At 41.6% G+C, this 19,354-nt stretch overlaps 2 protein-coding genes across 6 annotated transcripts in view; one reads left to right on the plus strand and one right to left on the minus strand.

The window, feature by feature from the left end:
* Positions 1-18,072, minus strand: part of LOC147181605 (homeodomain-interacting protein kinase 2-like) — a 59,155-nt gene extending 41,083 nt beyond the window's left edge. For 3 of the 5 annotated variants that reach the window (XR_015096612.1, XM_086090370.1, XM_086090354.1), the window contains exons 1-2: positions 17,954-18,072; positions 15,927-16,004 (exon numbers count right to left, since the gene is read on the minus strand). The gene's annotated coding sequence lies outside the window, so the exon portion shown is untranslated. The remainder of the gene's footprint in view (positions 1-15,926; positions 16,005-17,953) is intronic. The other 2 variants (XR_015096611.1, XM_086090362.1) reach the window with 2 other exon arrangements.
* On the plus strand, positions 4,412-19,289 carry LOC147181607 (myosin heavy chain, skeletal muscle, adult-like). The gene is made up of 40 exons (XM_086090347.1): positions 4,412-4,459; positions 5,670-5,881; positions 6,157-6,300; positions 6,383-6,539; positions 6,630-6,657; positions 6,743-6,857; positions 6,923-7,015; positions 7,245-7,308; positions 7,382-7,480; positions 7,564-7,667; positions 7,744-7,882; positions 7,963-8,081; positions 8,313-8,462; positions 8,538-8,708; positions 8,781-9,090; positions 9,172-9,251; positions 9,341-9,428; positions 9,512-9,629; positions 9,703-9,826; positions 9,896-10,032; positions 10,113-10,368; positions 10,434-10,676; positions 10,762-10,938; positions 11,012-11,157; positions 11,226-11,316; positions 11,395-11,784; positions 11,860-11,986; positions 12,060-12,178; positions 12,578-12,774; positions 12,840-13,023; positions 13,111-13,276; positions 13,342-13,466; positions 13,546-13,854; positions 13,937-14,140; positions 14,219-14,344; positions 15,876-16,046; positions 16,130-16,234; positions 16,313-16,408; positions 16,547-16,681; positions 17,684-19,289. The coding sequence occupies exons 2-40, from the start codon at positions 5,678-5,680 to the stop codon at positions 17,705-17,707; spliced, it is 5,835 nt and encodes a 1,944-aa protein (XP_085946473.1). The 5' UTR covers positions 4,412-4,459; positions 5,670-5,677; the 3' UTR covers positions 17,708-19,289.
* Positions 19,290-19,354: the final 65 nt, after the last annotated feature.

Consider the following 19,354-nt stretch of genomic DNA (forward strand, 5'->3'; position numbering starts at 1 on the left):
CTCCCCTCTTTGGTGGAGGTTTTCATGCATGCCAGATCCACCACACCAGCATCTACCGAAATTCAAACACAATCTAGTTCTTACTCTGGTCGTTGAATCGGTGGTGGCTGATTTCTGTGGATCTCACTCTGCTTCATCTATCCTTCCTTCCTTTCCTCAGTCTTTCCTTTGGTCTCTTGAGGTCTCCCTAATTTGTTGGAATTTAGATGTTTCTGGGGTTGGTGAAAGATTCTGGTTGGGAACCCGGTGTATAGTAGGTGATGTCTGGTCGGTGCTGGATTTCACTTTTCTTTCTTTACTTTGATCCTTCCTCGGGTTTCCTGACAACCTCACGACTCTAGCTGGATTCTGTATTCGGTTTAGGTGAACGGTATGGGATTTTTAATAGGTTTTAGGTGAATTAATGAGCACACACACACGCACACACCCGCACATGCACATACTCACGCACATACACAAAAAAAAGAAAAAGAGAGAGAGAGCAATGATGATGACATGTCGAATCGGTAAGATTAGCGAATGAACAATACTGAGCTCTCTCTAAAAACAAAAACAAAAAAAAAGAGGACAAACTGCCTAATTGCGTTGTGTGTAGTGTGTTAAAGTTAAGATGGCGCCAAACACACGGTTTTTGCCCCAAATTCAAGCTCACAAACATGCACTAAAATGTCAAAAATAATGACCAGGACATATAGACAGCATTTGTAGACACCAGTTTATACAGTTTATCAGCAAAAAAAGTTGATTTAGTGTTGAGTTGCGCTTTAAACACCAATGTGAGATGCGCTAGCTTAATGCTAACATAATGTGAAACACCATAGACAGGCTAATGTAAATTAGTATAGCTGTTACGGTGATTATAAACTTTTAAACAATGGCTACTTTAACTAGCAATGGAACAAGTGGCCAGCATCTTCTAAAAATAGTAAAAAAAAAAAAAAAAAGGTAAAATAAAAATGAAATAATGAGGACTTAAAATGCTTTTAAAATCTTCAACAAACAGATACATTCACGAAAAAACTAACAAATAATTGTTGCCTAAAGTAAGCGAGCAGTACTCGTCTAATGAATAATATTGCATTTATGCTATTTCAGTTGAGTTTTTTGGCCAAGTGACAACATTTGAAACGTTGCGGAAATTTTAATGTCTCAACTTGAAGAACTCATATCTATCTATCTATCTCTTTATATATATATATATATATATATATATATATATATATATATATATATATATATATATATATATATATATATATATATATATATATATATATATATATATATATATATATATATATATATCCCTTTGTTACAACAGTCCCCGGTCTCCCTATATATATTTAGCTGTTTTTAATTGCCATTAACATAAAATTCAAATCAAATTATATTTTATTATATCCGTTTTTATTTTCACTTTTAGTCATTTATGTATTTATTTAGTCATTTACTTATTTGAATTTTGGCAGTTTTGGTCCTCCATAGTAGACGAAACAAAAGGGCCATTTTAAAGTTTGATTTTCTTTTATTTATTTTTACCAGATTTTCTATAGGCGATATCACAAAGAAACATCCCCTAATAATGATATTTTTTCTGACGTAAAAACAAACAAAAACCCTCCATTCCTCTTGAACCCATCATCCGATCTTCTAAATTATTGGTGTGTTAAACTCAGATTGAAATGTCCATTCCAACCAGACACAGCATTTTGACTGACTATCATTTTAGAGAAATCTTGTCAGGTTGCTACTTTAACACACATAGAACATAGCAACATATACAAACGGAGAGTACAATAATACATAGCAAACGGTAGCTTAAAAAAGGGGTTCACTTTGGGTGAATTTGTGAATATGTGCCATCACAGCATCATTAACACTACGTCTCAAGTAGCAAAGTGAAAACGTGTGAGGAATGCCAAAAGAAGAGTTAAAGTTACGGCCGAGCACCTGCGTCTGTCAGCAGTGGGCTGACGAGCGAGCGGCAAAGTTTGTTAACGTCTAGTATAGGACAAATGCCATCTGGCGACCTGTCAGCATGCTTGCTGGCATCGGCTGGCCAGGATCAAGAGCAGGCTGACCGGCCTGGTGAACTCAAGAGTAAGCACACATAGAAGAAGAAAGTTGTCGATTTTTTCCTGTCTTTCAGCCACAATGTGTTGCCATGTTAATCTAATCTGCACCGGGCCTTCACAATCAGTAGTGTTGGCCCATGGAACGTCAAAACTATATTAGCAATGGGACTGTTTCTTGAACCTTTCAGACATCAGATTCGTCCTCAGAGCCAGAGCGCTGGCCCTCAATGACATAATCATTTTTTACATCCTTTGATAAGTTAATCAGAGCAAAACTTGTTCTATCCAACTTTGACTATAATAACACATCTGTTGTGCACTTTAACACATTTAACAATTGTGGCTTCTGTAATTGCGATCTGATGGTGGTGCTATTAAGAGTTGGATTAAGGTGAGTAAATCCTCATTAAAATCCCAGGAACCAAATGTAGGGCTGCCACTGTTGTTCACACTCACGGTCCGCACCTTGTGCTACTTGTGCCAGGATCTTAAATTGCCCACACACAAGTTTCCCCTGGCTAAATGCGGCCTGCATGTGTTCCCAGCCGACACGGTGTCGTCCTCTAACTTGGAAACAAGGTGGGCCGCTAACTTTGGCTCAGGGTTGCTGCAATAAGTCTTTCAAGTGGACTAATGAAATGTTTCCCCAAACGTTATTAATCCAAAGCCTATTTGTCATAGGAAGAATTCAACAACATAATATAAAATAAAAAAAACAAACAAGAAGTATATTCGAAGGTTACAATATTTAAAATTTGTATTTTTTTTTCTGAAAGTGGGGAGCCAACCTTCATTGTTCATGGAAAACACTTACTGGCAGTTTATCAGCGTATATCAAATCAAATTTTCCCATTGTAATACATCAAAGTGCTGTTAATCCATTCCAGACCCTCCACAAAAAAAAAAGGTTTTGTTTTTTTAAGAAATAAAGGTACAGCACTATGTTGTTTAAACATCTTAAAGAAACATTATAAAAGAGAATGTAAAGAACTAAACTGGTTTAATAAATTGTAATTACTATAGATGATATGTATTATTAGTGTGTTGAATGTGTGCCTTTAAGGGTGTGGCCTAATGAGTAACATTAAAAACTGGAGTCTGACTGACCGACTAGTCTTAATGTGAGTTGTGGCCCAGAGCATCTCTTGTGACTCTCCATCTGAAACTCACTCATTATTCAAATTTTGACTCGCAACAAAAAAGCAAATGCAATCAAGCGGGCAGCAACAATATTTAATTAAGGATATCTTAGCTTATCCAACATCCTGTTTGTTTTTTTAGGCGGCCATCATCCTTCTTGCCTGGGGCCGCCAGGGGGTCTCGAAATGCCCCTGACCTTGGTTTTTGCCCTGGATTCAAGAACCACCTGCTTCGTCTCCTTCAAGGCACCTTTCTTGGATTTAGAGGCCTTAGCTTCCGGCAACGGTCACAACATCAATGATGTGTCCTCCCAAAACTAACACCACAAAGTCAAACATTTGAGCACTACCAATAATACGGCCCCCTGATTTCCCGGTATCCTTCCTTATCAGAGTGAATAATATGAATAAATAAAGATTAAAAATCTACCAATTAAGTATAAATACTTTTAAATCCAGGTTAAAAACTATGCAATTTCCCCATACCTACAATTAAGGTCTTTCAAAGTATGTTTTAAAACAAAAAATATATTGTTCTTGCACTGTACACTTTTAATAATTTTAGTAATCTATTTGTTATTTCTTTATTTTGCGTTTAAATATATTTTACTCAGTAAGTGCTTTTAAATGTACTTTTAATTACAGTATGTTAAGTAAATTGTCTATGAAATGTGCTATGAATCAGTGATTCTATTTCATTTTTTACACAACCTAGGTACTGCCTATACGTACTGGTTAATGTCTAAAATATGTGAACAATTTTCATTTCTCATTCAGCCCCTGTATAATACCCTTTCTTGATTTGGAAACATTAAAAAAGTGTTATTTACAGGATTTTATAGTATGTTTTGATTTTGTTTATCATTAACATTGATTGTTGTTTATTATCCTCCGTAGGAGTGGTCGTGATGTGTGTTTTACCAACCAGTAATGCATTTCACTGCCATTTTGTTTTGACCAACCATGGGTTACTATGAGTGGACATAAAAATAGAGTTGAAGGATCATCGCCTGTCGCCAAAGACATCTTGCCGTTAAGACCCCAGAAGAGCCATTTTAAGACAGCGAAGATCGATAATGCGGGCGGATTGACATTAGAAAAGTCACATTGCCTAATTTGGAATGTCTGCTTTGCGGGTCCAGCACATGATGCTGATAAAAGAAAGCTCCTGCTGTCTGCTCATTGACTCACGCTGAAGCTTCTCATTCAGACCATTGACCCAAAGCACACCACCCGGACTCTTAGGTGAGTTGATTGAAAACCTCAGTGCGGGGAAATCCATCTGTATTTGACTTGGTTATTTATTTTTCTGACGACTTTTTATTTTTACTTACTCTTCAAAACAAACATGAGTACTTTGTACTCCGGCTTATTTTGTCAACTAGGCTACTTTTACGAACAAGACGTAAAAGATGTAAACTGAGAGAGGTTAAGTCAATCCACGTAACATCCATGTAACCCATGTTAGTTCTTTCTTTCCGTTTTCAATTAGCAATTGAAAAATAAGAAAGTGACTCATTATTTTGTAACTTGTTTTTAAATCTAACCAAAAACAAGAAAAATTGCTTGTTTTCAGTTTTTTAAATAACATAACTACTGATGTTTGTTAACAAACACAACAAACTGAATACTACAATCTAAATCAATCCTGTGGCCCATTTTTTAGCCATATGGATGAAATAAGAACAATCTGCCAATTGTTTGATTTTTGGGGGTGTTGGATTTAAGTCATTGTTCCACTTTTAGTTTTTCCACATGGAAAATGGAAAGAATGAATGATACACGGATTAAAGTCAAACAAGGTTAAAATGTTGTTTAATTGGCTGAGATCTTGGGGTCTTGTGAAAAAAACAGCAGCAACATGAAGGAATGTTAACTAGAGAAGATTAACGACCAAGACGCAACAAGTTCAGAAAAGCAAGACATTTCAAAACCATGGCCTTATTTAAGAGAATTGTTTGACTGCCCGAAGCCAGCTGGGATAGGCTCCGGCGCCCCCCGCGACCCTTGTGAGGACAAGTGGTTAAGAAAATGGATGGATGGATGGGTGGATGAATGGATGTTTGATTGCTGCGGAATGCGCTCGGCTTTTTTGCCAGCCTAAAAGTAATCAGTTCACAGCATTAGCAAAGCAATAGGAACCCATTTTGATAGCATAAAAGCCTCAGTTAATAAAGAACAAAGTTTTCTTTTTTCATTGTGCCATCCTTTCTATACAGGCAATTGTATCATCAATGCATTCATTATTACTTCAGAGTCTGTACCGTTTTAAAACTTTTATGTTAAAATAAAAGTTGAATCAGTACTTACAGCAGAGTATTCTTTTAACAAATTAATTTATACTCCTAGTTAAAGTATAGAATGTGAGTTTTTGTCACCTATGCAAAACTTTACTGTTTATTTCTGTGCTGTGATATGCTTTTGTCTTTTGACACCCCGACGTTTTTATCTGCAGGTGTCGTCATGAGCAGTGATGTCGAGATGGCCCAGTATGGGCCGGCCTCCATCTTTCTACGCAAACCTGAGAAGGAGCGCATCGAGGCGCAGAACCGGCCCTTTGACGCCAAGACAGCCTGCTATGTGCCGGACACCAAAGACCTGTACATCCGAGGTGTTGTCCAGAAGAAAGAAGGTGGCAAAGCCACTGTGAAGACGGCCGCAAATGAGGTGAGGAGAAAGGACAAATGATTCTGTTTGAAAGACATCCAGAAATGTTCTATATACAACCAATTCATTATTACTGAAAAGTAAACATTCCTGTATCCAACACCTGTTGAGAAATTTTCCATCCAGCTACTTTTAGAGAACAGCAAGTTGTGCAAAAAGTATTGAAACTGAACTGTTAGATATTAAGTTCACCAATTTGGGTTCAACCTAAAATTTCACCCCAAAGCCCAATATCCAGAATGTTTTATTTAGTCATTGTATTTTACTCATTGTAGACGGTAACCGTCACAGAAGAAGATTGCCACCCCATGAACCCTCCAAAGTACGACAAGATCGAGGACATGGTCATGATGACGCACCTCAACGAGCCGTCTGTGCTGTTTAACCTCAGTGATCGTTATGCAGCGTGGATGATATACGTGAGTTTGTAACCAGGCCTGAAGTCTTTGTAGAATTTCCAGCAATTGCCTCTAAATTAAAACACCTTGTCACCCTGCACAGACGTATTCTGGACTCTTCTGCGTGACGGTAAATCCGTACAAGTGGCTGCCGGTGTATGACCCGCAAGTGGTGTCGGCCTACAGGGGCAAGAAGCGTATGGAGGCTCCTCCTCACATCTTCTCGGTGTCTGATAACGCTTATCAGAACATGCTCACAGGTGAATGTTCAGAATCAGGATGAGGGCAAGTACATTTTCACGGCACTGTATGCTTTGTGGACTGACTGAAACTGTCTCGTGTCCTGCCAGATCGTGAGAACCAGTCTGTCCTGATCACGTGAGTCACTTGCATGAACTCCAATTTGAGCTCTTGGGCATCTGGAGAGCCCTTTGTGCATAAATGTGTCGCTCTGTTTCTACAGCGGAGAATCTGGTGCAGGCAAGACTGTCAACACCAAGCGTGTCATCCAGTACTTTGCGACAATCGCAGTGTCTGGCGGCAGTGAAAAGAAGGAACAGACATCTGGAAAGATACAGGTACGAGAGTCAAACTCATCAACGTCGGGGAGAAAAGTTGAGGATCTGATGCCTGCGTTTTCTAGGGAACTCTGGAGGATCAAATCATCTCAGCGAACCCTTTGCTGGAGGCATTTGGGAATGCAAAGACCATGAGAAATGACAACTCCTCACGTTTTGTAAGTATTTTACTGAACTATAAATGTCGCGTCAAAAACAACCACAGTTAGATACTGTAGCCCTGAATGAGCAATGATGTTCCTACAGTATATGTACAGCGTGTTCAGAGAATGGTCTTCATCTGTCTATCTTCCGTGTCAGTGCTTCACTGGGACAACACAATGTAGTTGTATTGGTATATTGCTAGTGTATTTTTTATCTATTGTTAGAAGACTCTTAATTTTTCAGGGTAAATTCATCAGAATTCATTTTGGAACAACGGGGAAACTGGCTTCAGCTGATATTGAAACATGTAAGTTTATCTTTCCTAACCGAAATGTTCATCCCATGCGGCGTTATCAAGTCTCACATGTTCTTCGGTCCAGATTTGCTGGAGAAGTCGAGAGTGACGTTCCAGTTGTTGCAAGAAAGAAGCTACCACATCTTCTACCAGATAATGACTGGGCACAAAGCAGAGCTCATAGGTGAATGATAGTGATGATGAGTATGGCAATGATGAAGAATGATATTTAAAAAAAAATGTAATTCTCTTCTTTTGTCTCTGCAGAAATGTTGCTTATATCTACGAACCCGTACGACTTCCCCATGATAAGTCAGGGGCAAATCACTGTGGCCAGCATTGACGACAAAGAAGAGCTCATGGCGACAGATGTGAGCTAGCTCTCCATTCAATGGTGCACAAATGCCTTTCACCATCCCCTCTGAACTCCATTTTGTATACAATTAGACTGCCATTGATATCCTGGGCTTTTCTAATGAAGAGAAAATGTCCATCTACAAACTGACTGGAGCTGTGCTGCATTACGGGAATATGAAGTTTAAGCAGAAGCAGCGAGAGGAACAGGCGGAGCCCGATGGCACTGAGGGTAAGGCTGCATGATCTTTGCTTTAACAGTGAAGCAACACAGATAGACACACGGTTGCTGTTTGTTGTTTTGCCATTCAGTGGCTGACAAGGTGGCCTTCCTCATGGGGATGAATTCCGCTGACCTGCTGAAAGGCCTCTGCTACCCCCGTGTCAAAGTGGGGAACGAGTACGTTACAAAGGGCCAGACACTCCCCCAGGTACCGCTTGTGTCATCTCAGATGAATGATTCTCATATTGAATGCCAACTAACCAGTCAGTTAACTGTTCAGTCAACGTTATTGGGGACAAGTTGCCTCACCAGAGCAAATGCTATGTCCCCTGTTGATCACATCTGATCTTAATGCTTCTATCTGATTTTGTTAAGAACAAAAATAGCTACAAACTGCTGAATCTGGTTAAAGTACTGAAATAAGCAATTCTTACCTGAGGTGGCCAATTCAGTTGGTGCCCTGGCCAAGTCGGTCTATGAGAAGATGTTCATGTGGATGGTGATACGCATCAATGAGATGCTGGACACCAAGCAGCCACGGCAGTTCTACATCGGAGTGTTGGACATCGCAGGATTTGAAATCTTTGACGTGAGTTGGGATTCTAAGCTGATTTTGATCTATTAATGTTGTGGCTCCTATGCTCATGTTAACCTGCTCATGCAGTTCAACAGCATGGAGCAGCTGTGCATCAACTTCACCAATGAGAAGTTGCAGCAGTTTTTCAACCACCACATGTTTGTGCTGGAGCAAGAAGAGTACAAGAAAGAAGGCATAGACTGGGAGTTCATCGACTTTGGCATGGATCTGGCAGCTTGCATAGAGCTTATTGAAAAGGTGGGATGCATATGCTAAGTGAAATAAATGGCTTCTGTTAAGCAGCATTCCAATTCTTTCTCCAATCATCAGCCGATGGGCATCTTCTCCATCCTTGAAGAAGAGTGTATGTTCCCCAAGGCGTCAGACACCTCCTTCAAGAACAAACTCTATGACCAACATCTTGGGAAAAACAATGCTTTCCAAAAGCCCAAAGTGGTCAAAGGCAAGCCAGAGGCTCACTTTTCCCTGGTGCACTATGCCGGAACGGTGGACTACAACATTGGTGGCTGGCTGGAGAAAAACAAGGACCCACTGAATGAGTCTGTGGTGCAACTATACCAGAAGTCCTCTATGAAATTACTGTCTTTCCTCTATGCCTCCTTTGCTGGGGGTGATGCAGGTACAAAACCTGTTCAGTGACATGCATGTTCCAGCTGAGTGTCCTTAAAACAAAACAGAACACTTAATTTCTGTCTTCTAGACTCCGGTGGTGACAAAGGTGGGAAAAAAGGGGGAAAGAAGAAGGGTGGCTCTTTCCAGACAGTTTCTGCAGTTTTCAGGGTACCAATTATATATATTAGCATAACAGGCCACAATATATATTACATGGCCCACTGCCATTAAGAGGATGTGTACCCTACTATTTTCAGGAAAATCTAGGAAAGCTGATGACTAATTTGAGGAGCACCCACCCTCACTTTGTACGTTGTCTGATTCCCAATGAGGTCAAAACACCAGGTATCATTCATATGCAATTAAGGATTAAAATAAAATACATTCATAATTCATTTAGCCGTTAGGTTAACAATTCTTTCCTGCAGGTATCATGGACAATTTCTTGGTCATCCATCAGCTGCGCTGTAACGGTGTGCTGGAGGGGATCCGCATCTGTAGAAAGGGATTCCCCAGCAGGATAATCTATGCTGATTTCAAGCAGAGGTTACTAATGAGACAAAATTTGTGTCATGTTAAATCACTGCAGCTTGTAATGGTCTCCATCCAACACGAGCAGATACCGAATCTTGAATGCCAGCGCCATTCCAGAGGGACAGTTCATCGATGGCAAGAAAGCTTCTGAGAAACTTCTAGGTTCCATTGATGTTGATCACACTCAATATCGCTTTGGCTCTACAAAAGTAAGAATACTGGCTTATTCGAGTTATCGTTTCTAACATGTATTTGTTATATAACATGTTTTTTTGCAGGTCTTTTTCAAAGCTGGTCTACTGGGAAATCTGGAGGAGCTGCGAGATGAAAAACTAGCTTCTCTTGTGACGCAGACACAAGCTGTTTGTCGAGGTTATCTCATGAGGAAGGAATATTCCAACTTAATTGCCCAAAAGTATAATGATAAATCCCTTTTCAGTAAGAAAATGAACTGATTGAACATGGACCAAAATGTGTGATATGCATTTCTGACAGAGATTGTGTGTGGATTCTACAATACAACCTACGCTCCTTCATGAATGTCAAACACTGGCCATGGATGAAGCTCTTCTTCAAGATAAAGCCTCTACTCAAGAGCGCAGAGACAGAAAAGGAGATGACCAACATGAAAGAAGACTTCATCAAATGCAAGGAGGACCTGGCCAAGTCAGAGTCCAAAAGGAAGGAGCTGGAGGAGAAAATGGTTTCTCTGCTGCAGGAGAAGAATAACCTTCAACTTCAAGTGCAAGCTGTGAGTTTCGCTGTAGACCGAATCTAATGAAACCGTTGCTATTTACTGAATTCTCTCCTCCTCAGGACTCGGAGAACCTCTGCGATGCAGAGGAACGATGCGAGGGTTTGATTAAAAGCAAAATCCAGCTGGAGGCCAAACTCAAAGAGGTGACAGAGAGGCTGGAGGATGAGGAGGAAATCAATGGCGATTTAACCGCCAAGAAGAGAAAGCTTGAGGATGAATGCTCCGAGCTTAAGAAGGACATTGACGACCTTGAGATCACTTTGGCTAAAGTGGAGAAAGAGAAGCATGCCACTGAAAACAAGGTTTTGACATTGCACTGCATGATGTGTTATGACAAGGTCATTCAAACTATGCTCAGAACAAAGCTGCAAGTGATCCATTTTGCAGGTTAAAAATCTGGTAGAGGAGCTGGCAGGCCAGGAGGAAAGCATCAGCAAGCTGAGCAAAGAGAAGAAGGCCCTTCAAGAAGCCCACCAGCAGACCATGGACGACCTTCAAGCCGAGGAAGACAAAGTCAACTCGTTGACGAAGGCCAAGTCAAAGCTGGAGCAGCAAGTGGATGATGTGAGTGGTGGCTAAATGTTAATGTTCAAGTGCTCCCAAACAAACTGGTCTGATCCGTCTGACTGCTCTACAGCTTGAAGGTTCCCTTGAGCAAGAAAAGAAGAGCCGCATGGACCTGGAAAGGATGAAGCGCAAGTTCGAGGCAGACATTAAACTTACACAAGAATCCCTGATGGATGCAGAAAATGATAAACAGCAGTCAGAGGAGAGGATGAAGAAGTAAGTGGATGTAGGAGGGGACGAGGGAGAGTTTGCACCCAACACCTGACATTTTCTCGTCACTCTAGAAAAGAGTTTGAAAACACCCAGCTGGTTGGCAAGATTGCGGACGAGCAAACAATCAACAACCAGCTCCAGAAGAAGCTTAAGGAACTCCATGTAAAGTCGCTTTAAGTCACACATGAATCATACTAACAGTGACTCCTCCGTCATGCCTCCATCTCTTCCTGTTTCAAGGCTCGAATTGAAGAACTGGAGGAAGAAGCGGAAGCTGAGCGATCGATGAGGGCCAAGGTGGAGAAGCAGAGGTCCGACCTTTCCCGGGAGATCGAGGAGGTCAGCGAGAGACTGGAGGAGGCTGGAGGAGCCACCGCCTCTCAGATTGAAATGAATAAGAAACGCGAGACGGAGTTCCTGAAAATCAGACGCGATCTGGAGGAGACCACACTGCATCACGAGGCCACATCCGCTGCATTGCGCAAGAAGCACGCGGACAGCATGGCTGAGCTCGGGGAGCAGATTGACAACCTGCAGAGAATCAAGCAGAAACTTGAGAAGGAGAAAAGTGAGATGAAGATGGAGATTGACGATTTGGCCACCAACATGGAATCTGTGGCTAAAACCAAGGTTAGAGACGTGTAAGATATCAGAATCTTGAGGCCACATTGTATCCTGATGTGTTGTTAATTGCACTTGGAACAGGTCAACCTGGAAAAGAACTGCCGCTCTCTTGAAGATCAGCTAGTAGAGTTTAAGACCAAGAATGATGAAAACAGTCGGAACATTGCAGATCTCACCAATCAAAGGGCGCGTTTTCAAAATGAGAATGGTACATGAACTCCACTCAGCAGCCAAATGAACTGCATATTGCCAAACTAATTCAAAATCGTTGTCTTTTGTAGCTGAGTTATCCCGACATCTGGAAGAGCGAGAGAGCGTCATATCTCAGCTGACCAGAGGAAAGCAGGGATTCACCTCACAAATTGATGATCTTAAAAGACTCATGGAGGAGGAAACAAAGGTGATTAAAGATCACAACTGCTGTCCATGTCTATGTTTAAATCAACTTTACTGTTCGAATATACATATATATGACCCATGTTTACATTGTTTAGTCTATCTTCCAACCTACCTCTGGTAGCATTTTTTTCTTCTTCTGACTGACACTTTACACATTGAAGTTACTGCTTTAGCGAAGAAGGCTTGCTAATCAGAGGCGTGTTCTCTTCTGAATATGAGACTTTACATACCACCCCACAAGAAGAAAATAACTCATTAAACCCATTTCCTCTGTTCTCTCAATGGCTCTGCCTTGGTCAAATTATATAGAAAGGGTTTGTTTTGTCGTGGTGCAATCTCCTTTTGCTACTCAGAAGAATGTGTGACACCATGGTGAATTGTCCTATATATACCTCCACAGGCCAAGAATGCTCTGGCACACAGCCTGCAATCATCCCGTCATGACTGCGACCTCCTCCGCGAACAATACGAGGAGGAGCAGGAGGCCAAGGCAGAGCTGCAGCGTGCTTTGTCCAAAGCCAACACTGATGTTGCTCTTTGGAGGAACAAATATGAGACGGATGCCATCCAACGCACTGAAGAGCTGGAGGAGGCCAAGTAAGCTCAGACTCACGCTTGGAATGATTCAGCTAACTGAGCATCGACAATGTTGTCTTCCACAGGAAAAAACTGGCGCAGCGTCTCCAAGAGGCAGAGGAACAAATTGAGGCGGTGAACTCAAAGTGTGCCTCGCTGGAGAAAACTAAACAGCGACTTCACAATGAAATGGAGGATCTAATGGTGGACGTGGAAAAGTCCAACAGCGTAGCAGCCACACTGGACAAGAAGCAGAGAAACTTTGACAAGGTATTACTATGTGGATCATAAGGTGGAGGTCAATGTCTACATTTCTTATCACTATTGAAGAGGATGATCATGTTTTGTTGAGTTCAGATTCTAGCAGAGTGGAAGCAAAAGTATGAAGAGTCTCAGGCTGAGCTGGAAGGTGCTCAGAAGGAATCTCGATCGTTGAGCACGGAGCTCTTCAAGCTGAAGAACTTGTACGAGGAGGCCCTTGATCACCTGGAGACAATGAAGAGAGAAAACAAGAACTTGCATCGTAAGCCTATTAAATAAGAATCAACATTTGAGATCACTTAATGATTCTTGTCTACTGTCAAACAGAGGAGATCACAGACCTGACAGAACAGCTAGGAGAAAACGGGAAAACCATCCATGAAATGGAGAAATTCAAGAAGAATGTGGAAACTGAAAAATATGACATGCAAACTGCGCTGGAAGAAGCGGAGGTGAGCATTATCCATAATGTCATCAAATGTTTGAAACAAGACAATCTACAAAGTATTATGACAATGATCACTTGCTCAGGCCTCCCTGGAACAAGAGGAATCCAAGATACTCTGCATCCAAATGGAGCTCAACCAACTCAAAGCCGATGTGGACCGGAAGGTGACGGAGAAAGATGAGGAGATTGACCAGCTGAGGAAGAACCATCAACGAGTGATAGAATCCATGCAGTCCACTCTGGACGCCGAGATCCGTAGCAGGAACGATGCCCTGAGAGTGAAGAAGAAAATGGATGGAGACCTGAACGAAATGGAGATCCAACTGGGCCATGCTAACAGGCAGGCTTCTGAAGCCCTGAAACAACTGAGGAACCTGCAAACGCAACTGAAGGTTTGATAATACAGGGAGTTTCCTGGCCCAAATTTAGGCTGAGGTAATACCATTCTGATCAAAAACTCCAATGTGTCGTCAGGATGCCCAAATCCACCTAGATGACTCCCTTCGAGTTCAAGATGACATGAAGGAGCAGGTGGCAATGATGGAGCGCAGGACGAGCTTGATGCAGGCTGAGATTGAGGAGCTTCGAGCAGTCGTGGATCAGACGGAGCGGAGCCGTAAATTGGCCGAACAGGAACTGATTGATGCCAGCGAGCGTGCAGGACTACTTCATTCTCAGGTGTTTTTCATACCAAGTCTTGAATCACTCAAATATAGTCTCCTATGAGTATTTTCACAACCAGCTTGGCTTCAACAGAACACCAGTCTCCTGAACACCAAGAAGAAGCTGGAGACGGATGTTTCCCAGCTTCATGGTGAGATCGAGGAAGCAAGTCAGGAGGCCAGGAATGCGGAAGAGAAGGCCAAGAAAGCCATCACCGATGTAAGTAAATAGATTATTTATCCACAAGGGATATTCATTTCATTTTGACGTGATTTTAAGTACTCAGAAAATAAAACCAAGCTTCAGGGTGCTGTATTTGTAGTTTAGTGACATGCTGCTTCCACTGTGGCATGAGGAGAGATGTAAACAACGACCACTACAGCATGTCTAAAGATTTGCTAATGAGAATAAAAGCCAAACTAAAATTGCATCTGAAAAGTAAACCACAAACTAAACTAAAACAGAAACAATGCAATGAGTTTTGGTTTTGTCAGGGTACAGTAAAGTTGCCGCAACATTTTTTCTTGTCGCAACGAAATTTTTATTTTTTATTTTGTTATGTTCAACAAACACCAAGACTTACCCTGAACAGCGAGTTGACATGCCCTGAGAGTGGAAACTCTGCAGTTTTGGTTCCAGGACAGCTGATTTGAGGAAGTTATATCAACGCAGAGTAGTTTCACCTGGCGTTGTCACTACACTAAAAAGACCACATCAATGGAGCCCCGATTCGTCGAGTCACCATGGCAACGAGGAAGCACAGAGCGCGGCAGCGCCCTCTGCTTCCGTTTTTTTCCCCCCTCTCAACTTAAAATCTTAATGCGATCATATGGCGAATTTGAACATGTCTTTATAAAGAGGAGAAGCAAAATGAAATATAAAAACACTATTCAAACGGTTATAAGAGAAAAAAAACAGAGCGCAACACAATATATGCTGTGAAGTAAGCGCATGACTACGGCGCCAGTAATGTTGCATATGTAAGGACGGATTAAGTTATGTATGTAGATGATGGACTGTGATGTGAAACGGTACCGCTCAAAAAGATAACTGTCCGGAAATGCCAGCATATCTACGCGCGGTCTGATAACAATCTCACAACGAATATTTAATTCCCTGCGCAATAATGCAGCACCTTCATCAATAGGGTCATTGTCAAAAGTACATGCCATGTAAAATTGACTTTACGCTCGTCGCAGCGGACTTTATGAACGAGGAAATGTGGCTGAAAGGAGGCGGGGACAGAGAAAACCTCGAGGTTCATTGTGGAAAACCTGCAACCGACCAGGTTTGGTTCATGGAACATGTTACTACGGTAACTGATCGAGAACTTAAATGACCTCTTTTTATGAAACAGGCTAGAGTTACCTCTTTTTCTCTGGTTTCAATTACCTCCCTTTCTGAAACGGAAAACGCAGTTTCCCACATTTCAGGGTTCTCACTAAACCTGCTTTGTGAAATAGACCCCAGTAGTGCCAAAACTGTGGCAAAGTGGCAAGCAGTCCCAATAGTCACCATCTTTCTTTCGCAAACACTTACCCAGTCATTTCGCGTGTTGACTCTAAGCATTGCTAAAAGTTGTTAAATGTCACTAATGACAGGGACAACCCCCTGATTTTCGCCAACATTTATTCGAATAGTTGACAAATCCAACTTTCGCTACCATTTGCCGCTCAGTGAGATCCAACCTTAAAGGATGCTGTAGGGCTTCATGCTTGAAATTAGAACACTGCTGCTGTGGTACTTGCAGGCCGCCATGATGGCTGAGGAGTTGAGGAAGGAGCAAGACACCAGCGCCCACCTGGAGAGGATGAAGAAGAACCTGGAGGTGTCGGTCAAAGACCTGCAGCACCGTCTGGATGAGGCGGAGAACTTAGCCCTGAAAGGCGGAAAGAAACAGATGCAGAAGCTGGAGGCCAGGGTACAACCAAGTGTATCAAATCAACCGGACAGTTTATTTGATCAGTTTAGCTTATTTGTCTTCACTAAAATGTGCTTAATCAGGTACGTGAGTTGGAGACAGAACTGGAAGCCGAGCAAAAGCGTTCGAGTGAGTTTATCAAGGGAGTCCGCAAATATGAGAGGAAGGTCAAAGAGATAAGCTATCAGGTACACCGAAACTTTACAAATTCTAGTGGCTTTATTCTGCTCATAGAAGGTCTTTGCTGAATGAAACGTCTCTTTTAGGCTGAAGAGGACAAGAAAACCAACACTCGACTGCAGGACTTGGTGGACAAGCTGCAAATCAAAATGAAAGCCTACAAACGTCACGCAGAAGAAGCTGTAAGTACAACGCCATCTCAGTTTAGCCATCACAAGTAACAATTTTTTCAACAATGGCATTCTATTTTTTTTCTCATTATTCAAGGTACCACTTTACTACCTTGCTTTTGCTCTCTTGTCTTTTCATACGTCCACCAGGAGGAGCAGGGCAACATGCACATGGCCAGGTTCAGAAAGTCTCAGCACGACTTGGAAGAGGCCGAAGAAAGAGCTGATGTGGCCGAATCACTTACCAACAAGATGCGAGCCAAGACCCGTGACATTGGGGTGAAGGTAGCAGACATGTTTGATAATCCAACACCATCACTTCATAATTTTTCATAAACTGGCAGTGGTGGGCTATGTATTTGGTACCTAGGACATTAGTAGAGGCTTGCCCGACTTAATACCACCACTATCATGTTGTAAAACACACACACAATATAGCAGGATGCATCTGTACAATTTATACCATCCAGAGCAGTTCACAATTAAAACAGTTATTAAATCATACTCCAAAGATGCTTGTTGTAAAATGTATTGAATGGAGATCGCTGCAGGGTTCAATCATTTTTTGAGTCAAAGTTGGCTATAACAAGTTTTGCTCTGAACAACCAATCAGAGTTCATAAAAAATGTGGAAGTTGTCAGGGCCATCTATGGCCCTGTAAATACGATCTGATAGGCAAACAGTTGCTAAATGTAGCAAACAATATTTTTATATTATAAATGGCTTTGGCCTGAGCACAAAAAAGTCAAATTCGCAAATGCCGAACAGAGAATATATTGCTGGCGTCGGGCTGAAATCTCGTAAGTCACAATTTGGCAAATTTCATATTTAAAAAAAAATCTATACTTTAAGTCAGTTCACACATGTGGTGTTGGTATAATTTTTACGAATTATTGACCAATCTAAATGGTTGAAAATGGCTTACTCGCTTTGATGATGCAATGTTGATGGTTGAACAAACATGCTGTTCTTGGGGTCGCCTGAAAAGTGACAACTGCGGTGATTCGATTTTTGGCTCAACGGCAGCAATATATATGAAATTACATGGGCCAGCACAATTTATAATGTAAAAAACATGAGCAGATTAGATTGACATGGTTTGCAAAGTGAAGAGGCTAGAGAGTAAATTAGGCAATTTTATGGAACAAAATATCAGAATTTCGGTTCTAAATGTATCTCACTGCTTCTGATGATAGTTTAAGACAGCAGAGAAGGCCTTGCTGGCTCTGTCCCCCCCCACCACAGTAAGTTGGATTAACATTTCTCCTTCTAATATTGTTGTTTCAGCCACCTGAAGTACAAGGAGAGTAACTGAATTGGACCCAGATGCCCACCCCGCTGCCGCCACGTTATCACATTGTTGCATGCTTAGTCAGTTAATAGTGAATTAAAATGGTGAATTAATAATAAAAACAAAATCCCAAACACTGTCACACATTTAACACACGCACACACAAGCACGCGCGCTCACACATACGACAGAAGCAACAGTAGAAACTTAAAAAAAACAACTATATACAGTAATTATGTATTAAATTATAAACATTTAATACTCACAAAATCTGTTGTATTTGAACCTTTCCTTCAGATCCCCCACCTTAAGAGCCCCAAAAGACTGTTGTAGCGTATGCCTCACTTCCAACAAGTTTTGGGTTGTTGTTTTTTTATCACTGTGCGATGCTAACTTGAAAGTAAGGCACGATAATCATCCAATCAGAAGGCGCGAAAAGTTATACGTCATCGACACCGGCAACTGATGTCATCAGCTCCAAATCTGATTGGTCAAATTATCGTTTATTGGGCAGATTTCGTATGACCTAACAACACAGTGCTTACTTCTGATTGGCTAACACTTCTACGGTAGCTTGCCTTAAAGAGATAGTTCAGGTTTTTCGACATGAATCTGTATGGCATCCTCACGTAAAGTGGTGTGCAATCAGCACTGACTTACCACTGACAGCGTCCTGTGAGCCGAGACCCGGTCCAGTTTTGGCCGAGACGAAAGTAGTCCGGCCGAAAGTTGGCTGGGGTCACGGAAATAAAGCGTTTTTCTTCTAAAAACAATTAGTGTTCAAAAGAGTGATACATTTGCATCACAAAACTGCACATAAAAAAACTCAGACTCAATTATAACTTTGAAAACTCACAATAACATGTCTGACTACGACGACAATGTCTTTAGCACTGAGCCAAGGGGGGTATTGTTTTATTAATTTTTTCCTTTCGGACACATTATTACAGGTTACATCGATCACATCATTTGCAACATTGACATCCGAAAGAAGGGCTGACGGGTAGAAGCCATGGCTTATTAGTAACCCGTCCCCATCGATTCTTACTATACGCATTAGTCATATACATTGATTATGATAGTCATTGATTCATATCGTTATCAATCCCAGACTTAAGTCTGCACACTCCTTGCTCAGTTCATCTTAAGTAACGTCTGTGTGTAAATTGCAGCTAGTACCAATCATTTGGAATTTGGAAATCGGTTCCCGGACGCCACCAACAGGCCCACCCAACCAGGCGAGCAGCCAAGGCGAGCGCATGCTCGTTCACCAGTAGCGTCTTCGCTGACCTTGGATCAGCTTTCACACATGTTGTGGCTTCCAGAAGACTATGATGGACTTGCATTCTGCCCATTGCGTCCACAGCAATGTTCACTCCATTCTGGTCAGTTCAGCCACCACTGTTGCCAGCATCCGATGATGCCTAGATCTTGATACTCTTGATACTGAGCGCTCACCAAGGCCAGCCCACCCGGCGGAGTAGCCCCCGCTACGGAACCATGTTCACATATATCTCATATTTATTTGTAATTTATCTGTAATTGTTCCTTCATATAGTTGCTTTTTGTGCACGTTTAGAAAAATAAATATTGTAGAACTTTTGTTGTTTTTGTCCCTCTGTTGTGCCATGATCCCCACACTGTAGTTACTGGCTGTACTCAAATTT

This window comes from Leptonotus elevatus, chromosome 1 (assembly GCF_054856555.1).
Source record: "Leptonotus elevatus isolate MCC_2025b chromosome 1, RoL_Lele_1.0, whole genome shotgun sequence".
In the NCBI taxonomy this organism is placed as follows: Eukaryota; Metazoa; Chordata; class Actinopteri; order Syngnathiformes; family Syngnathidae; genus Leptonotus; species Leptonotus elevatus.

Excerpts from the sequence above, each read along its gene's own strand:
- LOC147181607 (XM_086090347.1), top strand. The coding sequence starts at position 5,678 with ATGAGCAGTGATGTCGAGATGGCCCAGTATGGGCCGGCCTCCATCTTT. Across the intron at positions 6,540-6,629 it reads TTATCAGAACATGCTCACAG|ATCGTGAGAACCAGTCTGTC; the intron begins GTGAATGTTCAG and ends GTGTCCTGCCAG. Across the intron at positions 13,024-13,110 it reads AGCAGAGAAACTTTGACAAG|ATTCTAGCAGAGTGGAAGCA; the intron begins GTATTACTATGT and ends TGTTGAGTTCAG.